Source organism: Hylobates moloch, unplaced genomic scaffold, assembly GCF_009828535.3.
Source record: "Hylobates moloch isolate HMO894 unplaced genomic scaffold, HMol_V3 SCAFFOLD_1, whole genome shotgun sequence".
Classification (NCBI taxonomy): Eukaryota; Metazoa; Chordata; class Mammalia; order Primates; family Hylobatidae; genus Hylobates; species Hylobates moloch.
Genome location: NW_026652276.1, coordinates 214925518 through 214946205, shown reverse-complemented (window position 1 = coordinate 214946205; position 20688 = coordinate 214925518). Strand labels below are relative to the sequence as shown.

At 38.6% G+C, this 20688-nt stretch overlaps 1 protein-coding gene across 4 annotated transcripts in view; it reads right to left on the bottom strand.

The window, feature by feature from the left end:
* The window catches only part of EXOC4 (exocyst complex component 4), an 828468-nt gene that overhangs the window by 72410 nt on the left and 735370 nt on the right, over positions 1-20688 (bottom strand). For all 4 annotated transcript variants that reach the window (XR_009209424.1, XM_032761776.2, XM_032761777.2 and 1 more), the window contains one exon: positions 3727-3868. Coding sequence is in view for 3 of the 4 variants with exons in the window: in XM_032761776.2 (XP_032617667.1) it covers positions 3727-3868 (142 nt within the window). In the remaining variant the exon portion in view is untranslated. The remainder of the gene's footprint in view (positions 1-3726; positions 3869-20688) is intronic.

Here is a 20688-nt window from a genome sequence, read left to right as displayed (position 1 = left end):
GGTAAAATGTCAAACACTCCTTAGATGGATCCTTCAACACAGACTGCACTGGATTTGAAAACAGTTTTTGGGTTGAATTTTAACAATGTCAAAGAAAAATATGGGCTATGGATATAAAGATATTTTGGGGAACAAGACCAATTTTTGGCATCTGAAGTTGTTCTGGACTTTTTGCTAGCATATCCCATTACTTTTTTCCATGAATTTTTTTCTTCTATCCGTACTATTACAGTGGTTTCTTGGCTAAAAGTGCCAGAGACAGGAGCTAACCAGCCACTTTTTCACCACACCATCTCCTGGACAACCGGGCCTACGTTCTAATTCTTCTTTTACAGCAAGATGGGAAAAAAACAAACATTAGCTGATGAGAATTATGTTGGCCACACAGCCTCTGTACCTCTTAAGATAATGCAGTGGACTTACAAGTGGACTACTGTGTAAAAACAGAAACTGCAAACCAATTCATTTAATTTAAAGACAACAGGTTTTGTTTGGTAAAGTAGCACTTACTTTATCTGGGCTTGGTTTCAAACCAACTAATTCTTAATCACATTTTTACTGAGCACCTTATATACAGCAGGATATTAGGGTTCAGGGCCAGCCATCACAATGAACAAGCCACACCTGGAAGAGCTGTTTGATGGTCTCTTCCACAGTCACGCCCCCAGGGCACTTAGCAGTCACCTCTATTCTAGCGTTATTATACTAGAGTGGCATGAAATCTGTCTTATTCATTGTGTATCGTTACTGTGCAAACCGAAAAAAAATTGTTAACATGACCAGGATAGAGTAAGTGTGTCTACATTCACTGTCCGAGCCTTATGTGGTGTATTCTGCTAGTTGTATGTACCTTACTTTAAAAGGAACAAAGACGAACTGGAGCATACTCATAAGAAAGCAACCTGAGTGTTGGAACCATGTTATATGAGGAAGTGAGGAAATTTAATTTAAAAAAATCCCACGTTTCATGTTCTGCGTTAAACTCAAGGAAAGATAATTCTACATCCAGGGCTCTAAAATTCAGTCTTTTTTGATATTCATTCTTAAAAATGACACTTTTCTGTTTTTAGACTAATGTTGAAGAAGATACAGCAACTGGTGTTATAGCACTGTATAGTTTCTTGTAAATTAATGACTAAAGCATGTTCAGTATTAAGAAGAGTGTTGCCAAGATGTATCAAAAGGGCAGAATAGGGGTTAAGGATTTAAAAGATCTTATTCAAATGTGTTGCAAATATCCCACTCGGAATTAACTACACATAAGTGGACAATTCTGAATGTAGAATATGTATAAGCACACAATCAATAGTATAAATTCCAGGAGTTGTGATAGTAACTAATTTGGTATTCCCTTGTTTTCCTTTGTAACTCAGGTAACAGCGGCATTAGAATATTACTGGGTGTTGGCCGGGCGCGGTGGCTCAAGCCTGTAATCCCAGCACTTTGGGAGGCCGAGGCGGGCGGATCACGAGGTCAGGAGATCGAGACCATCCTGGCTAACATGGTGAAACCCCATCTCTACTAAAAAAAAATACAAAAAATTAGCCAGGCGTGTTGGCGGGCGCCTATAGTCCCAGCTACTCGGGAGGCTGAGACAGGAGAATGGCGTGAACCCGGGAGGCGGAGCTTGCAGTGAACCGAGATTGCGCCACTGCACTCCAGCCTGGGGGACAGAACAAGACTCCGTCTCAAAAAAAAAAAAGAATATTACTTGGTGTTTTTCATTTCCTTCCATCTATTGTAAATATTTATTCATAGAAAACACCTGATTTATTTCTCTGTCCAATTGTAAATAAAGAGATACCAAATATGAAAATTATTGTAAAACAAATCAGAAAATATACAGAAAGAGCTTTATTTCTGGACAGCTTAATGTGAGAAATAACACCAGGAATAATGCCACGTAACGGATTCTAAATCTGCAATGTTACTTCTCTTGTTCCACTCACAAGGCTCTCACGAACAATAAGGAAGTAACTCACTGGGCGATGGTAATGAAGGATAAAAAGCAAGTAGCACACACAAGGAGTCACCCTGGAAAGAAATCCAAGTTCTAACTGGAGTCCAAACATATTCCCAAGGATCACCTATCAAACAAAGTCCTATCTACATTTTTAAAACCTAAATCTAGTAAAGACTTCAAATGAAAAGAAAAATATTCTATCAATGTTAATCATGTTCCAAAGCAATACAGAACAGAATGTATTACCACACCATGCACTTTCTGATCCTGATGTTTTGACATTGCTACCTAGTTGTTTAATAAGCATCTCAAACTGAACATCTCTAAATGGCATACTTGATTTCCACCCTTCTCAACCTTTCTCCTCCCTCAGTGTTTCTCCCCTCAGTTAATGGCACACAGTTGCTCTGGCCCCAAACTAGTGGTTTTCCTTGAGTCTTTCCTCTCATTGCACCAGCCCCTGTGTCCAATACAATCTATCAACAAACTTCATTAGCTCTACCTTCAGCATATGTCCCAAATCCTACGCTTCTCATACCTCCATCTCTGTCACCTGGAAGCTCAGAGTTGTTTTCAGCTGGTCACCCTGCTTCCATTCATATTTTTCCCTGCAATCCCTTTTCCATACAACAGCCAGAGTGACCTTTAAAAAGTGTTAATTAATTGATATCTCTCCCTTTCTTAAAATCCTTCCATGGCTTCTATGACATCTGAATGATTCACTTGGTCTGTAAGACCCTGTAATGCGTTAGGCTTCATGACTCCACAGGATCGGTCTCCAGCCTGTCTCCTGCGCCTTATTCTTGCAGTCATCCCCACCCAGCTTGTTCATCAGCCTACAAGCACTTCAGCCTCCTCTCTGCTCTTAAAACCACCAAGCTTGATTTTGTCTCAGGACCTTTGTGAGTGTGCCTCCCTCTGTCTGAAACTCCTCCTCCAGGTCTTGGTACAGACCGATCATTCTTGTTATTTTGTCAAATTTCTTCTGACCATTTTATCTTAAAGCAAAAAATCCCATTCCTAGTCAGCCCCAGCCACTCTTGGCAACTGCCCAGTATGCTAGTACTGGGCACATGTAGCTACCAAGCACTTAAAATGTGGCCAGTCCAAATTGTGATGTGCTGTAAGTATAAAATGTGCAGATTTCAAAAGCTTAGTGCAAAAGAAAATGCTGAATACCTCAATCACTTCCGTTGATTGCCTATTGAAATGCTGTTTTGGATATACTGGGTTAACCAAAATATATTAGTGTAATTCTTTGGCCTGTTTCCCTCTACTTTTTCAAATGTGACTCCCTTCTTGACTAGCAGAGCACTTTAGTAACAATATCAATCACAATAAAGTCACTACAATAGCAAAGCTACCATATTTTGAGCACTTACTTTGTGGCTGACATTGTGCTAATTATTATTTCATTTATAAAATCTCTGTAAGTTAGAAACTACCATTTCCATTTTTAAAATAAGAAAACTGTGGTTTGTAAAGTTAATTAACTGACCTAAGATTACCTAGCCAGTTGATAGTGACATTCCAATCTAGGTGACCTGATTTCATAGATCACGCCAGCTCTGAATCACCACACTCACAATACACTGTGTGCTCAAATAATCACTGAATACGGCTAAAAATCACTTTCAGTGTAAAAAGGGATAACATCAATAATATGAGCCAGAAATTATGGTGATACTCCCTGGAAATATGCAAGTGATTTATGAACTGCAGTGCATTCAAATTGCAAGGTCCTGGGCTTGGCTGTATCATACCTCACTTCCAGATGTAAGACCAGCAAGCAGCGGTCAGCCATATCCTGGAACGATTTGGCAAGTTCACTGAGAGTCTGCATGATCTGCTCTGACACTGGGGGGAGATCCGTGTTCGTGTGGCTGTCTTGAGCCGGAGAAAGCACTGAAAGGTAAGGATAAAACACCAGTCATTTCATTAGATGCCTACAGATTTTTCTGAAATGACATATTATTTTGCTGTTCATCTTGTTGTTTTTACTAGTTTGGTTAACACTAGTGTTGGCAGCATTAGAAGTCCAAGACATGATAGACTATTTCTATATTTGATTACACATAGAAGTGCAGTGGCTTATCTTGAATCAATTCATATAATAATATTTAGGTTGGTGCAAAAGTATTACTTTCAATGGCAAAAACCATAATTACTTTTGCACCAACCTACAGAAACAGAACCTCAGAGTTGGAAGAGGCCTTCACTGTCATGTGGCCCAACCATCTGGTCTGTGCCTCCATCTTCTGTGCACCTTCAAGTGGCTTTCCACATTCTGGCTGCACACTTACACAAATGCTGGTGAAAGGAAACTCAATACCTTTCAAGGCAGCCTGTTCCATCTCCGAAAGATTTGACCATCTTACATCAAGCCAATAGCTGCCTTCATTAACTTCTAATCATTGGCTCTAATTTTACCTAACTTTGTAATCCTTCACACATGAGTCAGTACTACAAGTATTGAAGATACCTCTTTTGGCTTCCTTGAAGTCTTCCCTTTTCTAGGCGGAATGTCCACAGTTCTTCACCCATTCTTCTAATGATTGAATTAAATTATTTTATAATTCTCAAAATTTACCTACCAAAACATTCCAATTTTTCTCTATTTCCCTTGAAATGTAGAACTCAGGGCAAAACAGAATAAATACTACAGAAGGGGTTGACCAGTCTAGAGAGAATGATCAATTCCCTTTTTCTAGATGTCATGATGCTTTACACCTCCTTAAATTCTGGGAGGTGGAAGTGGTAGTGTGCTGTATTCCACTTCAACTCATATATAGTTTATGGCCAACTAAAATCCCTAGGAAGGTCTTTATGGAAAATTTGATAAAGCTACCTTCATTTCCAAAACAATTTACTAAAATATTTAGCACCACTTAGAAATTTTCTTCAAAAAAATGCTAAACAAAAATAAAAAACTACATTTGTTTATCTCTAAACTATTGTATCCCCATGTCCTCACAATTTCTCGAAGATTACCAACCAACAATAATTTGGTAATCTCATTCAAAAGTTTTCTTAGCTCTCTAGAGCCTCAAAGTTTGGCTTTAAGTCCCAGCTCCAACATTTACTTTATGTGACCAAGAGCTAATTATTTAAATTTTCTTTGCCTTATTATTTTATATTGTAAAGTGAGGGTAATAGTATCTATATCATGGGGCTAAATGAATTAATGTAGGCAAAACACTTAGAATAACAACATATAAAACTTAATATAAGCAGGAAACATAAGCAATTATTATTATTCTTTAGCAAGTGATTTGTCCAGGTTAGGTCTTAAGCTTAATTACAGCAATAATATACTTACAAAATAATTCCATCCATCATTATTCAATTTCTGATATGTTTTGCTTTTCTGTCTGAACATCCTTCTCTTTTTCAAAGAGTCCTTTGGAAGAAAGAGGCTCTCTGGACTTAGGGAACATGGGAATTGGTGAGGCATCACTAACTCAGAAGGTCATTCACCTTATAGGGTAGAGAGCCAACGTCTTGCTGTAGTGTGTAGTGTCTACACTTACGACCTTTCAGCACTGTATCCATTCTTAAACTTTGCTAAGTCCAGAAAAGGGCTTGGATAGACAATCCAGGCTTCTAACATGTAAGGCTAAGTTCTCCTCTGTGGAACCAGACTCTAACAAATTAAAATAACATGGCAAACATAAAAAAAAAGAATGTTGTTCAAGGGAACTGATGGGTGAGGAGGAAGGGAATGTAGCAATGTAGATTTTAAATTATTGCCAGCCTTGGTATCATCCTAGATGTTTACTAACTTGATCTGCTGGAGCCTAGATGTATGACATTGCATCTCCTCTCTAACGTTTAGCATTAATCATGTTGTTTGATCGCCAAGACAAGATCACTGCTTTTGCAATATTTTCATGGAACAGGCTAGAGGAAAGCAACTATACAACTATAATATTTCAAAATATTTTAGGGCTTTTCAGCCCTTCAATTCCTCTATTGGGTGATAGTGACTGTAGCATGGAGAATTATCTATGCATCAATGAGAAGAGGCAGAAACTGGACTTTGAAGTCTCACTCCTAGTCTGAGGTCCAAAGCTATACTAATAGACCAAATTCCATCAAAGGCATTCTGGACAAATCCCGCCAAGAAACTTAAAAAATTCCCATTTCCTATTTTATAAATACATTATTTTATCATGTGGTAATTGACCACTGTCAAATCACAAATTTAAAAAAAATCTAAGTTGAGTAAGTCTATGGCAAGATTAGCCGCTGAGGTAAAACTTAGAATGAGTGAGGTAAAAAGTATTTTCAGGTAACAGAACACTGTACATTTCACTTGGCCATAATCTATGGCAAAAAGATAACATTTTATTAAAGCAACATGAAAAATTATGCCCAGAGCTCTACTAGAAAGTTGGCTTGTGAACTCCTCAGGGCTTACTGAAACTTACAAAGTTTTCTTAACAAGAAAGAATATACTGAGCAAACAAATACTAAGCATGGCAATCTAAGACACCACAAAAGCAATTAACTAGCTCTTCAATATCAAATGAAAATCTATAAAAAAGCAATGCTAACACAATATGCTTGGGAGGTTACAGTTAATGTATGAGATTACTAGAAACACACACACACACACATACACACACACACACAGAACCTTGTACATATCCTTTTAAAGGCTACATTGTTGTATATTTATCTATAGTATTACCCTTCATATCAGCAAAGCCCACGTGTATTGGGCTTTAAATATGTAAGTGCTTGATCGCTTTATGAAGACATGCACTTTGAGCTGTTTTTCTAATACTAGGGATGGATGACATCAGATCATTCTTAGTATCTCTGTTCCTCCTGTGACCACTGCTTAAAGCATGCCATCTTTTATTTTTATTTTAGCTTACTTTAAGTTCTGGGATACATGTGCTGAATGTGCAGGTTTGTTTCATAGTTATTCATGTGCCATTGTGGTTTGCTGCACCTATCAGCCCATCATCTAGATTTTAAGCCTCACACGCATTAGGTACTTGTCTTAATGCTCTTCCTCCCCTTGCCCTCCTCCCCCCGACAGGCATGGTGCATATACACCACAGAATAATATGCAGCCATAAAAAAGAATGAGTTCATGTCCTTTGCAGGGACATCGATGAAGCTGGAAACCATCATCCTCAGCAAACTAACACAGCAACATAAAACCAAACACCGCATGTTCTCACTCATAAGTGGGAGTTGAACAATGAGAACACATGGACACAGGGAGGGGAACATCATAAAGCATGCATCTTTAAGTCACCTAGTTAGCTGTTTGTGGCACGATGATTGTGGCTTTCTGTACTACATAAACACTGTTCGATGAAAGGAAGCTGAACATTGGTTTTTGGAGCAGACACTGCCTTTTTGGCAAACCAACAGTTACTTCCAGTTCCATTCTCTCCCTTGCTCACTCCACTACAGACTCTGGAAGGCTAAATATTTGTATTCTCAGCCCTATTTGTTGCTAGAGGTGGCCGTGTATCACAGTCTGTCCACCGACCCCCTAAGTAGAATCTTTTGTGGCTTTTGGGAAGTCTTTTGTTTTTCCTGATAAAAGGAGAATTGAGGCTGGGGCCACCACTTGCTACCACTTTCCCCCCTTTTCTGATTTGATTGAGGTATCTGAAGTTGCATCATCTTGCTATTAAGAGAAAAAGACCAAGAATCAGAGAGGTGCTGGACTAAGTACTGTTGGACCATTGGCCAAAAGAAGCAACTGCTTGACTTCAGACTTTTTGCTATATTAGAAAAACAAACACCTCTTTAAATCACTGCAAATTAAAAATATATATTAATAATTTGCTGCCAAGTTAAATCCTGTTTTCAGCCTCTGAAATTTTAAATTCTAATATCATATTCTCAGATCAAAAACTTTTCTTCTTTCAACTCTCTCCCACCCTCATTTCCATTATAACTTTAATGCTGTAATCCCCTCATTTTCTCTTGGTAGAAAAAGTCCCTCTTAGGACCCTCAGCATGGATTGCATGGTTGGTTCCCTGAGCTACTCTTTGACCATAAACCTCAACTCCCTTGAATACTTTTCTTTCACTATAATTGTCCTAAAACTCATGTAACATTGAGTCAATTCTACAACTCATCATTTGACAGGAAAACAAAAGAACATATTGTTCGCTGATACCAAAACTAGACAAAGCGAAACAATAAAAAAGAAAACTACAGGCCGATATCCGTGATGAATATAAATGCAAAAATCCTCAACAAAGTGCTAGCAAATAGAATTTGACAACACATTAAAAATATCATTCACTGTGATCAAGTGGGATTCATCCCAGGGATGAAAAGATGGTTCGACATACGCAAATCAATAAATGTGATACATCACATCAACAGAATAAAGGACAAAAATCATATGATCATTTCAATAGATGCCAGAAAAAGTTCTTGATAAAATTCAACATCCCTTCATGATCAAAACTCTCAAGAAACTGGGTATAGAAGGAACATAACTCGACATGATAAAGGCCATCTATGACAGGCCCATAGCTAATATACTGAATGGGGAAAAATGGAAAGCCTTACACTAAGTTCTGGAATAAGACAAGGATGCCCACTTTCACCACTTTTATTCAACATAGTACTGGAATCCTAGCCCGAGCAATTAAGTAAGATAAAGAAAGAAACGGCATCCAAGCTAGAAAGGAAGAAATAAAATTATCCTTGTTTGCAGATGACATGATCTTATATTTAGAAAATCCTAAAGACTCCACCCCAAAACTCTTAGGACTGGTAAATGAATTTAGTACAGTTGCAGGATACAAAATCCACATACAAAAATCAGGCCAGGCATGGCGGCCCATGCCTGTAATCCCAGCACTTTGGGAGCGCGAGGTGGGCAGATCACTTGAGACCAGGCGTTAGAGACCAACCTGGCCAACATAGTGAAACCCTGTCTTTACTAAAAATACAAAAATTATCCAGGCGTGGTGGCAGGTGCCTGTAATCTCAGCTACTCAGGAGGCTGAGGTGGGAGGATCACTTCAGCCTGGGAGGCAGAGGATGCAGTGAGCCGAGATTGCATCACTGCATTCCAGCCTAGGCAACAGCACTAGATCCTGTATCAAACAAAACAAAACAAAACAAAACAAAAATCCAGTAGCATTTCTAGATGCTAACAGCAATCAATCCACCAAAGAAATCAAGAAAAAAAATCCAATTTACAATAAGAAAAACCTAGGAATAAATTTAATCAAAGTAAAAGACATCTACAAGGAAAATTATAAAACACTGATGAAAGAAATTGAAGACACACACACAAAATGGAAAGACATCCACACTCCTGGATTGAAATAATAATTAATATTATTGAAATGTCTACAGTACCAAAAGCAACCTACAGATTCAATGCAATCCCTATCAAAATACCAATGACATTCTTCACAGAAATAGAAAAAAGAATCCTAAAATTCAAATGGAACCACAAACGACTCAGAATAGTTAAAGAAATCCTGAGCAAAAACAAGAAAGCTGAAGGCACCACACTACTTTGATTTCAAATTGTACTACAAAGCTATAGTAACTCAAACAGCATGGTATTGGCATAAAAAACAGACACATGGACCAGTGCAACAGAATAGAGACCCAGAAATAAACTCACACACTTAACAGCCAATTCATTTTGACAAAGGCACCAAGAACACACATTGGGGAAAGGACAGTTTCTTTAACAAATGGCATTGGGAAAACTGGCTATCTGTATGCCGAAGAATGAAACTAGATGCTGATTTTTTAATTTATTAAAAAAATCAACTGAAAATGGATTACAGATTTAAATGTAAGACCTAAAAACTATGAAACTACTAGAAAAAAGCATTGGGGAAATGCTACAGCACATTGATATGGGCAAAGATTTTTGGGTAAGACCTCAAAAGCACAGGCAACAAAAGCAAAAATAAACAAATGGGATTACGCCAAGCCAAAAAGCTTCTACAAAGCAAAGGAAACAATCAACAAAGTGAAGAGACAACGTATATAATGAAACAAATTATTTTCAAACTATATACCTGGCAAGGGATTAATAACCAGAATATATAAGGGACTCAAACAACTCAATAGCAAAAACAAAAAACAAAAACAAAAAAAAATAAATAATCTGATTATAAAAATGGGCAAAAGACCTGAATAGACATTTCTCAAAAGAAGACATACAAATGGCCAACAGGTATATGAAAAAAATGCTTAACATCACTAATCATTAGGGAACTGCAAATAAAAACCACAATGGGGCATCATCTCACACCGGTGAGAATGAGTATTATAAAAAAGACAAAACAAATGCTGGTGAGGATGTGGAGAAGGAAGAATGCTCATACATTGTTGGTGGGAATGTAAATTAGTACAACCATTATGGAAAACAGCATGCAGTTTCCTGAAAAACTAAAAATAGTACTACTATATGAGCCAGCAATCTCACTGCTGGGTATATCCAAGATAGAGGAAATCAGTATATCAAGGAGATATCTGCACTCCCATATTTGTTGCAGCACTATTCACCATAGCCAAAATAGGGAACCAGCCTAAATATGCACCAATTAATGAATGGAGGAAGAAAATGTGGTAGATATACACAATGGAATATTATTCACCCATAAAAAGAATAAAATCCTGGTGAGGCATGGTGGCTCATGCCTGTAATCCCAGAGCTTCAGGAGACCGAGGTGGGTGGATCACGAGGTCAGGAGTTCAAGACCAGCCTGGCCAACATGGTGAAACTCTGTCTCTACTACAAATACAAAAATTAGCTGGGCATGGTGGCACGTGCCTGTAATCCTAGCTACTCGGGAGGCTAAGGTAGGAGAATTGCTTGAACCGGGACCTGGGAGGCAGAGGTTGCAGTGAGCTGAGATTGCGCCACTGTACTCCAGGCTGGGCTACAGAGTGAGACTCCATTTCAAAAACAAACAAACAAAAAGAATAAAATCCTGTCATTCGAGCAACATGGATGGAACTGAAGGTCATCATGTTAAGTGAAATAAGCTAGCACAGAAAGACAAATATCACACATTCTCACTCAAATGTGGGACCTGAACAGGAAATTTCATGGAGGCTGAATGGTGATCACCACAGGCTGAGAAATAAAAGGGGGTGGGAGGGAGGGGAAAGTTAGTTAATGGGCACAAAAATACACTTAGAAGAAATACGTTCTAGTATTTGATAGTACCATAGGGTAATTATACTTAACAATAATTTCTTGTATACTTCATCATAGATGGAAGAGAATTGTAATGTTCTCAACATAAAGAAAAGATAAATGTTTGAGGTGACGGATATCCCAGTTACCCTCATTTGATCATTACACGTTGTATACATTTATCAAAATATCACATGTACCCCCCAAATATGTACAGCTATAATATATTAATTTAAAAAGACAAAAATGTATAGATTGTTGCCACTAAAATGTTCTGGATTTTAATTTCAAAAAAAGCTTTCAGTACCACTTGTCAATCCTTTCCCTGGTGCTTGGCTAGCTCCTTCCCTTTCTCAGCAACTTTTCCAAATTCACGCTGTTCTCCTCAGGCCCTTTGTCCTACCTGTTCCCTATTAGTCCTCAACAAAGACTTCAAAAGAATCTCAACACTGACTTTCTTCAGTCCCACCTCCTATTAACTCTTCAGGGTGCCACAATCTGACTCTGCCCTCACCTTTTTATTCAAAACTTTTCTGGTAATAGCCATCGATGAGACTATAATTGCCAAATCTACTGGCTGTTCTTCAGTCCTCATCTCATGCAGACTCTCTGCTATCTCTGAATTCACTGGCCCTTTACTTCTTGAAATCATCTTCTTTTGGCTTATATGGCAAACTCTTCTGGGTATTGTTTTCTCTCTCTGGCATTTCTTCCATAGTTTCCTTCACTGAATCCCCCTCCTTTAGTCCATCCATAATGCCGGTGTTTCTGGGGACTTTTTCCTCTAGTGGTCTTCCTTACTTGCCATAATGTTCTGAGTGAGCTCATCCCTTTTCATTGTTTACGCTACTATCCATGAAATGATGACTCCTAAACCTTATCTGATTAATGATTTGTAAGATATTGCTACCTATATATCCCATAGGCATCTCAAATGCAATGCGTTTAAAACTAAACTCATTATCTTTCTTTAGCATCTGTTCTCTATCCTGAATTCTCTTTTTATAGGTGATACATCAATCTGGGAATCCAAGTTGCAAACATGAGTGTAATTTTTGACTCTCTCTAGCAAAGACTAATTTGTACCAATTTTATTTACAAATATTTTCTTAATATTTATTTTTTCTTTTCTATATCTACTGCCACTTTCTTGGTTTGGACCCCATCTCTTCCATGGACTACTGCAATAGTTTCCTGCATGGTGTCTCTGCTTCTTAACCGGCCCCCTTTTATCTAATTAAATATGAGTTAGATAAGTTATTTACCCAAAACACAAATTTGACTATGTTAATTTCTTGTATAAATAACATCGGTGTTTCCCACTGCTTGTATGATCAAGTCTAAGCTCCTCAGCAAGGCTTTCCAAGATTTTTTATTTCTGTCCAGCCCTCCAGCTTTTCTCCATCTCTTTCCACTTTCTTTTTTCTCTTCAGCGTATCCCCTCTCCAACCCTGGGCCCTTTGATTTACCACCATTTTAAAGCGAATTTCTTAAACATATCATGCTGTCTCATGATTCTACACCTTTGATGGCTCTTACTCCCCTTTCAAAAGTATTCATGCCTTCTCTGGCTCAAAGTCTTTACTGATTCCCCAGGAAGGGTCAGTGGCTCTTCCGGATGTTCCCCCACCCCTCTCAATTCTAGAATAGAAGTTATATTCCATTAACTATGTCTCCCTTCCGGATCATTAATTCCTTCAGTGAAAGAATTATGTATTATATATATTTTCCCCCGTTCAAGACCAGCAGAATAACTAGAGGCATTACAGAAGCTCAGTCAATGCCTTTTTAATTAAACTGACCAATGCAATATGACAAAGAACACAATAACAGATTGTTAAAGAAAGATCAGAAAAAAGAAGCAACTTGCCATTTACAACTCTAACTTTCTCCTTAGCTTTCTGAGTATAATCTAGAGAGACAGTAGGGATGGGGAAGTAGTTCACTGTAGCTGGTTTCTGGGGATTCAGGAATCTAACAGAAATATAGTTTAAAGCAATTCTGGTGAATCCCTATACCCCAAGTTCTTTCCCTATAAATCATGCTGCTGTTAGAAGCCACTTTAATTTCATGAGCTGTCAGTGCACTTTGCTGCAGCCATGACTTGGGGTCTCTCTTTACGTTTGACATAAAAATGCCTGGCATTAAGTACCCAGCATCTCTCAAGGAAAGCCAACATACAAACTGTCATGGAGAAGTAATCAGACTAGGACATTAGGATGTCTCAAGTGGTTCCACATCCTAATATTCACCAGACTGAAATCTGTTTAGGTCTTAAAATTAGTTAAAATTGGACTCATTCAGACCCAGAAGAGCATCTGCTTTCAAGGATGCAGCTGCCACACTTTCAATGGCAACTTACTGTGACTTCTTTAATTGATTCATATGAGGATGTCCTTGTGCATCTGCAATATTATCTAAATTTGTTACAATATTAGCTTAGACTGGTATCAGCTGTCAGGAAAGTGAGAAATTGAAAAGGGAAAGACGGTTATCTCGGCAGGAAAGGAAAGGTTCACACTGTGAATTCAAACTTTCTAGAAGATAGAAAAAGACAGTGAAGAATGATCCTATGAGATTTTCTCATTGAAAACATTTTAGAACATCAAATTTTGGTATAATAATGATTTCCGAATCCTCTTCCTATTTGTAAGGAGGTGAAAGACACCACACAGTTTTCTACTCTAACTTGTGATAAAATAAGTTCTTTCCTTTCTTCTTCCTTCCTCTCTCCCTCCCCATTTCCCTTTCTTTCTCTCCTTCCTTCATTCCTTCCCTCCTTCCATCTCTTTTCTCCCTTCCTCCCTTCCTTTTCTTTCTCTCTTTCTTTCTTTCTTTCTAAGACAGCAATCCTCCCACCTCATCTCCCAAATAGCTGGGATTACAGGTGAGCACCACCATGCCTGGCTAATTTTTTAGTTCTTTTGTACAGAAAGGGTCTCGCTATGTTGCCTAGGCTAGTCTCAAACTCTTGGGCTCAAATGATTTTCTCACCTCAGCTTCCCAAAGTGCTGGGATTACAGGCGTGAGGAACCTTGCCCAGCCCCAAAATATTTAATTTTTAATCTTCACTTTTCCTATTTAGAAAACTATTAATAGTACCTTTCTAACTCCTATAGCAATATGTTACTAGGTCTTAAGACAACTCTGAAATCCTTTGATATTGTTGCCTGGACAAAACTAAATACTTAAACAAAAATAAAAATAGGAATGCTCATTAGGTCTGTGATATTAAGAATTCACGAGGCCTACAAAGTCAATGGGGACAGTGACAGGAGCCCCTTCATCTAACTTCTTTCCTGTCCTTAAATGCCTAAGGGATATGCTGCTATCAAGCCTAACACTGGGGTCACATTTGAGTGTCGACACCATAATACTCCAGTTCCAAGCTGGAGCTTTAATGCTAGCTAATTCTACCCCTATTCTTCATAATTTCTCTGTACTACTGTCCCTACATTTTATTTATTGCCTTGAATTATTCGCAAACCTATACAAACTAATCTTTCCTTACTCCAGTGCTTTGTACACTGTAGGCACTAAATACGTGTTTAAGAAATAAATTATTTATTTATGAAGCCTACTGGTTTTTGGAACAGAGGGTGATCTTCACATGCTAAAGTAACTACCATCTTATTAATATTTGATTTGAACTTTCTTGGAATAGAGATGTCCTTTCTTCTTGAACTAAGTCATTATGCCAAACTAAAATTTCATGGTAACTATTTTTGATCACTCTTTTCCTGAGTCCCATTTTCCAAAGCTACTACTCTTTTCCCAACAGTACTTGGCTTCTGCCACTATTAGCAATTCATGTATTTACTTGTTCTTTCCCAACTTCCAAACCATCTATATTCTAGTTTTAAGTTCTTTTGCTATGTTTCTACATAAAGATGGGCCTTATCTAAGAAACACGTTTGGAAAGCTCTCTTCATTTTGCTTCTTATTTCAGAAGCAATAGTTCTTCTGCCTCCAAGTAGTAACTACTTCTTTTCACGGACCCCAGAAATTTTAGGTTTGAACTATTAATAGCAAAATTGATTGATTTTGAAAACCACCATGCTCACTGATATTGTTCCTTCTGATTGCAAAGGATGGGGACATAATGCACATTAGTCAGATTAGGTCCTATGCATGCATACACATGTGTATAGCCAGCTGTGGAAATAAAGCCTATGCTCTGAGGCACAACATCCAACCAATGAATCCTTTTACATCTCAATAATGGAGCAATCATTCCCTGCCTTTTCACTGCTCTCTCTCTTTTGCCTACTTTCACAGAAGAAGAAGAGCAGATAAAAGGGATTTATTAAGAACTGGGTTGGAGAGAAGTGGAAGAAATTATCAGGAAGGAAAAAAGGGATAAAAATGAGGGAACTGGAAGATCGGGGGAAGGTGTCTTAATTATATGTGCTGTTCTATGGTCTAGTCACATAATTGGTAATATATTTATATTTAAAAAATGCTTCCTGAATATGGAGGTGTTGAAGTGAGACAAAAATATAGAGATGAACATGTAAATTTAAAATATTTTATTTGGAAAATAAGAATTGCAATTTGGGGCATACATAGAGAATGGGTGGTTTGTGACATGTCCAAAGAACAAAGAGAAGGTTAGGAGTCTTATGAGAAAGACAAACACTACATATTGTTTTAAAAGAAAGCTCATTGGCCCTAGAGGAGCTTCTGGTAGCTGTCAAGCTCTGACTGGGAGTGATGGTGGTAGATAAAAGCAATCTTAGAGTCACAGCAGGTCGTTTCAGCAGCTACTAGGTAAAACTGGTCTTGGAGTTACAACAGGCCATTTCAGCAGCTGGGCTTGTGGAAAATTTAATTCTTGGAGCAGGTGTAATGTACACAGAGTGATTTTACCTCTGGCCTCTTGAGTTTGATTTAGTTGGGGATGACAAGAATGACCCAACTTGTATAATTAACTTTCACAGAGGGGATGTTTTATATTTGGGTATAGGAGGCAGAGACCTACTTTCTTTTATGTGGTACCATTTGTTATTTAAATGATCATGTGTTACACCTTCCCCCAACCACTGGTCATAAGACTATGGACAATATAACTTCTTAGTGTTTCTTAGAATGCTTCTTCCGAAATATCTTATATTACCCTAACTACAAACAGTAACTCTTTGGGGAAGAAAAGATATACCTGTTCCATTCACTGCCCAGCTTAATGTCTTAGATGTCTCAACATTCACTTGAGAATATATTATGAGCCTCCCAAAAAAGAGTAAAAACCAAACTCTGCTGCTTAAGAGACGTTTTCATCTCTATGAAACCACACTTTTTCCTGCTGCTTCCCAGAGGAATACAATTTATTCTTCCACTTTTTATTACCTCTAGAACAAATTTCTTAACAACTCTAAGTCTCATTTTCCTCAAATACACAACTTAGGGAGTTGTCGCGAGGACCAAATGGGAGATGTGGCAACTTGCACTATGCCTGCAACAAAGCTAAGGGCCATCCGTCGAGCCCTGGTAACACTCTGCCTCTCTCCTACGGACTTGGCACATTTCATCTTGCACTGTATTTGCCCACAGCATTCCTAGTAGATTGAGATCTGTGATAACAAAAACAATAACTACTTCTTCCTGGTATCTCTCAGTGTATAGCTCTTCTTTACTCCCAGTAGACTGCTGATAATGTTTGTTGAATTTTATCTTCAAGTTAAGGACAAATCACAGAGTTTTATAACCATTTTTTTCATTATATTTTCACAATGCCTTTAACTTAATGTCTTCCAAATAGTTCATTCACCTGGAACATTATTCTGTTTCAGGGTAAGAAACTAAAGCTCCAGGAAGGATGTGAGCATCTGAAATGGAAGAATTATTCCAAATATCAAACTATATAGAAAGAACAAAGGAGATTCATGGAAGGCCCATTCTGATGAGCAAAACAAAAATAAGAGCCAAAGTAGAAATGGATAGTCATTCCCTTAGGCTACCACAGGATAAGAGGCCAGTTCTGAGCCAAGCGAACACACTACACACTGCACAGCTCTGCAGAGAGAAAATTGCATCTGGTTACTCAGGAAATAGTGCTTGATGGTAACAAGTCTGAGCAAGCCGTAGGTCCCCCAGGACGTTTAGCTTTGGGGTCCTATCTGCATACACTGCAAACCAGCATAGACACATGATTTTTATACCTTGTGATTGATAGTACAGACCTCAGTGTCTTTCAGTCCTGGGGAGTAACACTAAGATTGATTTTTCCTTTATTCCAAATAATCCTCCCTAAGGCTTGGTAAAAAACTCATCATTTGCTAAAAAGGCATATAGTGTGGCCAATTCAGCTCCTGCCGGATATGAAAGAGAAACAGGGTGGGTAGGGGAGTGGAGGCTAATGAGCAGCTCCTGTTCTTCTGTTGAAAAGCAGTATTGTGGTGCTGTATTAGATTTCCATGGACTTTGTAAGCCTTTTGTATTTCTGTAAAACCCTGCATCAAAGAGCATCTAAAAGTGTTAACCAATACTTAACCAGGTATTTTGGATGAACAAGGGACACAGATTTAAGCTTTGCAGAATTTTAGAGGCAAAAATATTACATGGCAGAGAGGTAACATTTGTCTATGTGTTCAAATAGGATCCTTCTAGCTTAAGTATATGTAAATCTTCCAAAGAGCCTTAGGGAATGGCTTATTCACTGGGTAAATTGGAAACATTAGGACCATTTACAAATGGTGAAACTGAACCAAACAGAAATAAAGCACACTTCCCAATATGACACAGCAAGTAAGCAGAACTAGAACTAAAGAAGTTGAATTGGAAGTCCCATATGGAGTTCCTCTTCAACTTAACTTTTTCTAGTTGCTTTATTTCATGGGTTTCTTTCTGAGGCAGCTGCATCACTCATAAATTTGGATCTAAGTTGAAATACTCATTATCTTCTTGATCTAGTTTGGATATGTGTCCTCTCTAAACCTCATGTTGAAATGTAATTCCCAATGTTGGAGGTGGGGCCTAGTGGGAGGTGTTTGGGTCATGGGGGAGGATCCCTTAGGGCTTGGTGCCATCCTCACAATAGTGAATGAGTTCTCGCAAGATCTGGTTGTTTAAAGCGTGTGAATCTCCCGCCTCTTGCTCCCGCCATGTGAGACACCTGCTCCCGTTTTCCTTCTGCCATGACTGGAAGCTTCCTGAGGCCTCCCCAGGAGCAAAGGCTGGCACTGTCCTTTCTGTATAGCCTGCAGGAACATGAGCCAATTAAATCTGTTTTCTTACAACTTACTCAGTCTCAGGTATTTCTTTATAGTAGTGCAAGAACAGACTACCATACCTCTTAAACAATAGCAGGTACAACCTCACTTTTATCTTTGTATCCCTAACACATAATGTGTTTTCTGAAACCAGCAGGTAAGTACCAAGTATAGTGAACAGGAAGGTGGTCCCTTGGAGGCGGACTGACCTGAGTTCATATTTCCGACTTTCTCATATATTATACTATTTGGAAGAAGTTCTCTATAACAGATTTGCCACCTGTGAAAGGAGGATCATCCTACCTGACCCACAGGATTCTGATGATTAAATGAGAAACTATATAAAGGCTTAGAACAGTGTTTGACACACAATTGCTAATACATAGCAATTCCTCCTCCTCCTCAATAAAGGTGTTGAATAAGTAACAAAAACCCAGTATCTTTTTTTTTTTTTGAGACGGAGTCTCGCTCTGTTGCCCAGGCTGGAGTGCAGTGGCTCGGTCTCGGCTCACTGCAAGCTCCGCCTCCCGGGTTCACGCCATTCTCCTGCCTCAGCCTCCTGAGTAGCTGGGACTACAGGCACCCACCACCATGCCCGGCTAATTTTTTGTATTTTTAGTAGAGACAGGGTTTCACCATGTTAGCCAGGATGGTCTCGATCTCCTGACCTTGTGATCCGCCCGCCTCGGCCTCCCAAAGTGCTGGGATTACAGGCATGAGCCACTGCGCCCGGCCCGTATCTTCTAAATTTAAACCTTTATTTTAGGCTGAGGGGTACATGTGCAAGTTTGTTATATAGGTAAATTTGTGTCACGGGGGTTTGTTGTACAGATTATTTTGTCACCCAGGCATAGGCCTAATACCCAATAGTTATTTTTTCTGATCCTCTCCCTCCTCTCACCCTCAAGTATGGCCCAGAGTCTGTTGTTCCCTTCTGTGCCCATGAGGTCTCATCATTTAGCTACCACTCATAAGTAAGAACGTGTGGTATTTGGTTTTCTGTTCCTGCATTACTTTGCTAAAGATAATGGCCTCCAGATCCATCCATGTTCCCGCAAAAGACATGATCTTGTTCTTCTTTATGGCTGCATGGTCTACCATGGTATATATATACCACATTTTCTTTATCCAATCTGCCATTGATGGGCATTTAGGTTGATTCCATGTCTTTGCTATTGTGAACAGTGCTGTAGTCAACATTTGCATGCATATGTATGTCTTTATAGTAGAACTATTTATATTCCTTTGGGCATATACCCAGCAATGGTATATGGTATAATGGTAGAACGGTAGTTCTGTTTTTAGCCCTTTGAGGAATCGCCACCCTGCTTTCCACAATGGCTGAACTAATTTACACTCCCACCAAGAGTGTGTAAGTGTTCTCTTTTTTCCACAACCTTGCCAGCATTTGTTATTTTTTTGACTTTTTAATAATAGCTATTCTGACTGGTGTGAGATGGTATCTCATTGTGGTTTTCATCTGCATTTCTCTAAAGATCAGTGATATTTAGCTTTTTTTCTTGTTGCCTGCATGTATGTCTTCTTTCAAAAAATATCGGTTCATGGCCTTTGCCCACTTTTTTATGGGGTTGTTTTTTCTTGTAAATTAAAAACCCAGTATTTTTCACTCCATCTACAGTTTTATGTGGGCACTGGAACAATGATACTAGCTTTATATATTTGATCGCAAAATCTGAGAGCCATGGAGACTGCAGAGGAAAATAGGCAGAATCTTAGAAGCCATGGCCACTCTGACTGCCATGTGGATAACATCTGGACAACTGATTTACCTGGAAGAAGAAGCTGCCCCTGCCACCAAGTACATAGATCATCACTGTGACTAGCTGCGTAATTGGTGGGGGCTCCTCTGAAGCATGTTAGAAGTAAAAAATAGAGAATTAACTAATTGACACATGGTACAAACTTTGCAGGTGTAAATCTTGCTAAGACAATTTCTACTCAGTGAGGACAAGTGTGGCCACTTCTCAGCATGTGGTGAAGATAATAGTTAAGTACCTCCCCTTTAATCTCTCTGGTGTCAGACAGTCCCTGTGCAGGCTGATTGATGAGGTCATGGGATACACATATTGACTAATGCTTTGTGAAGGTTAATAATATATGACTGTATTTCTGTCTTTATACATTAGTAACACATGAATACTATTCACACATCCATTCCAGTTTTGCCATATAATCCCTAGAATAATTAACAGTTCATATAGATGCTTCCAGAATCAATTTTTTAAAAAGTAAAAGATTAATAATCAATCTGTGTTTATGCCAGTTGAGAGTAAGCTACATGGAGAAGCAATCATCTCTCTATCAGTTGACTATACAATTTCAGGATATTACCTCA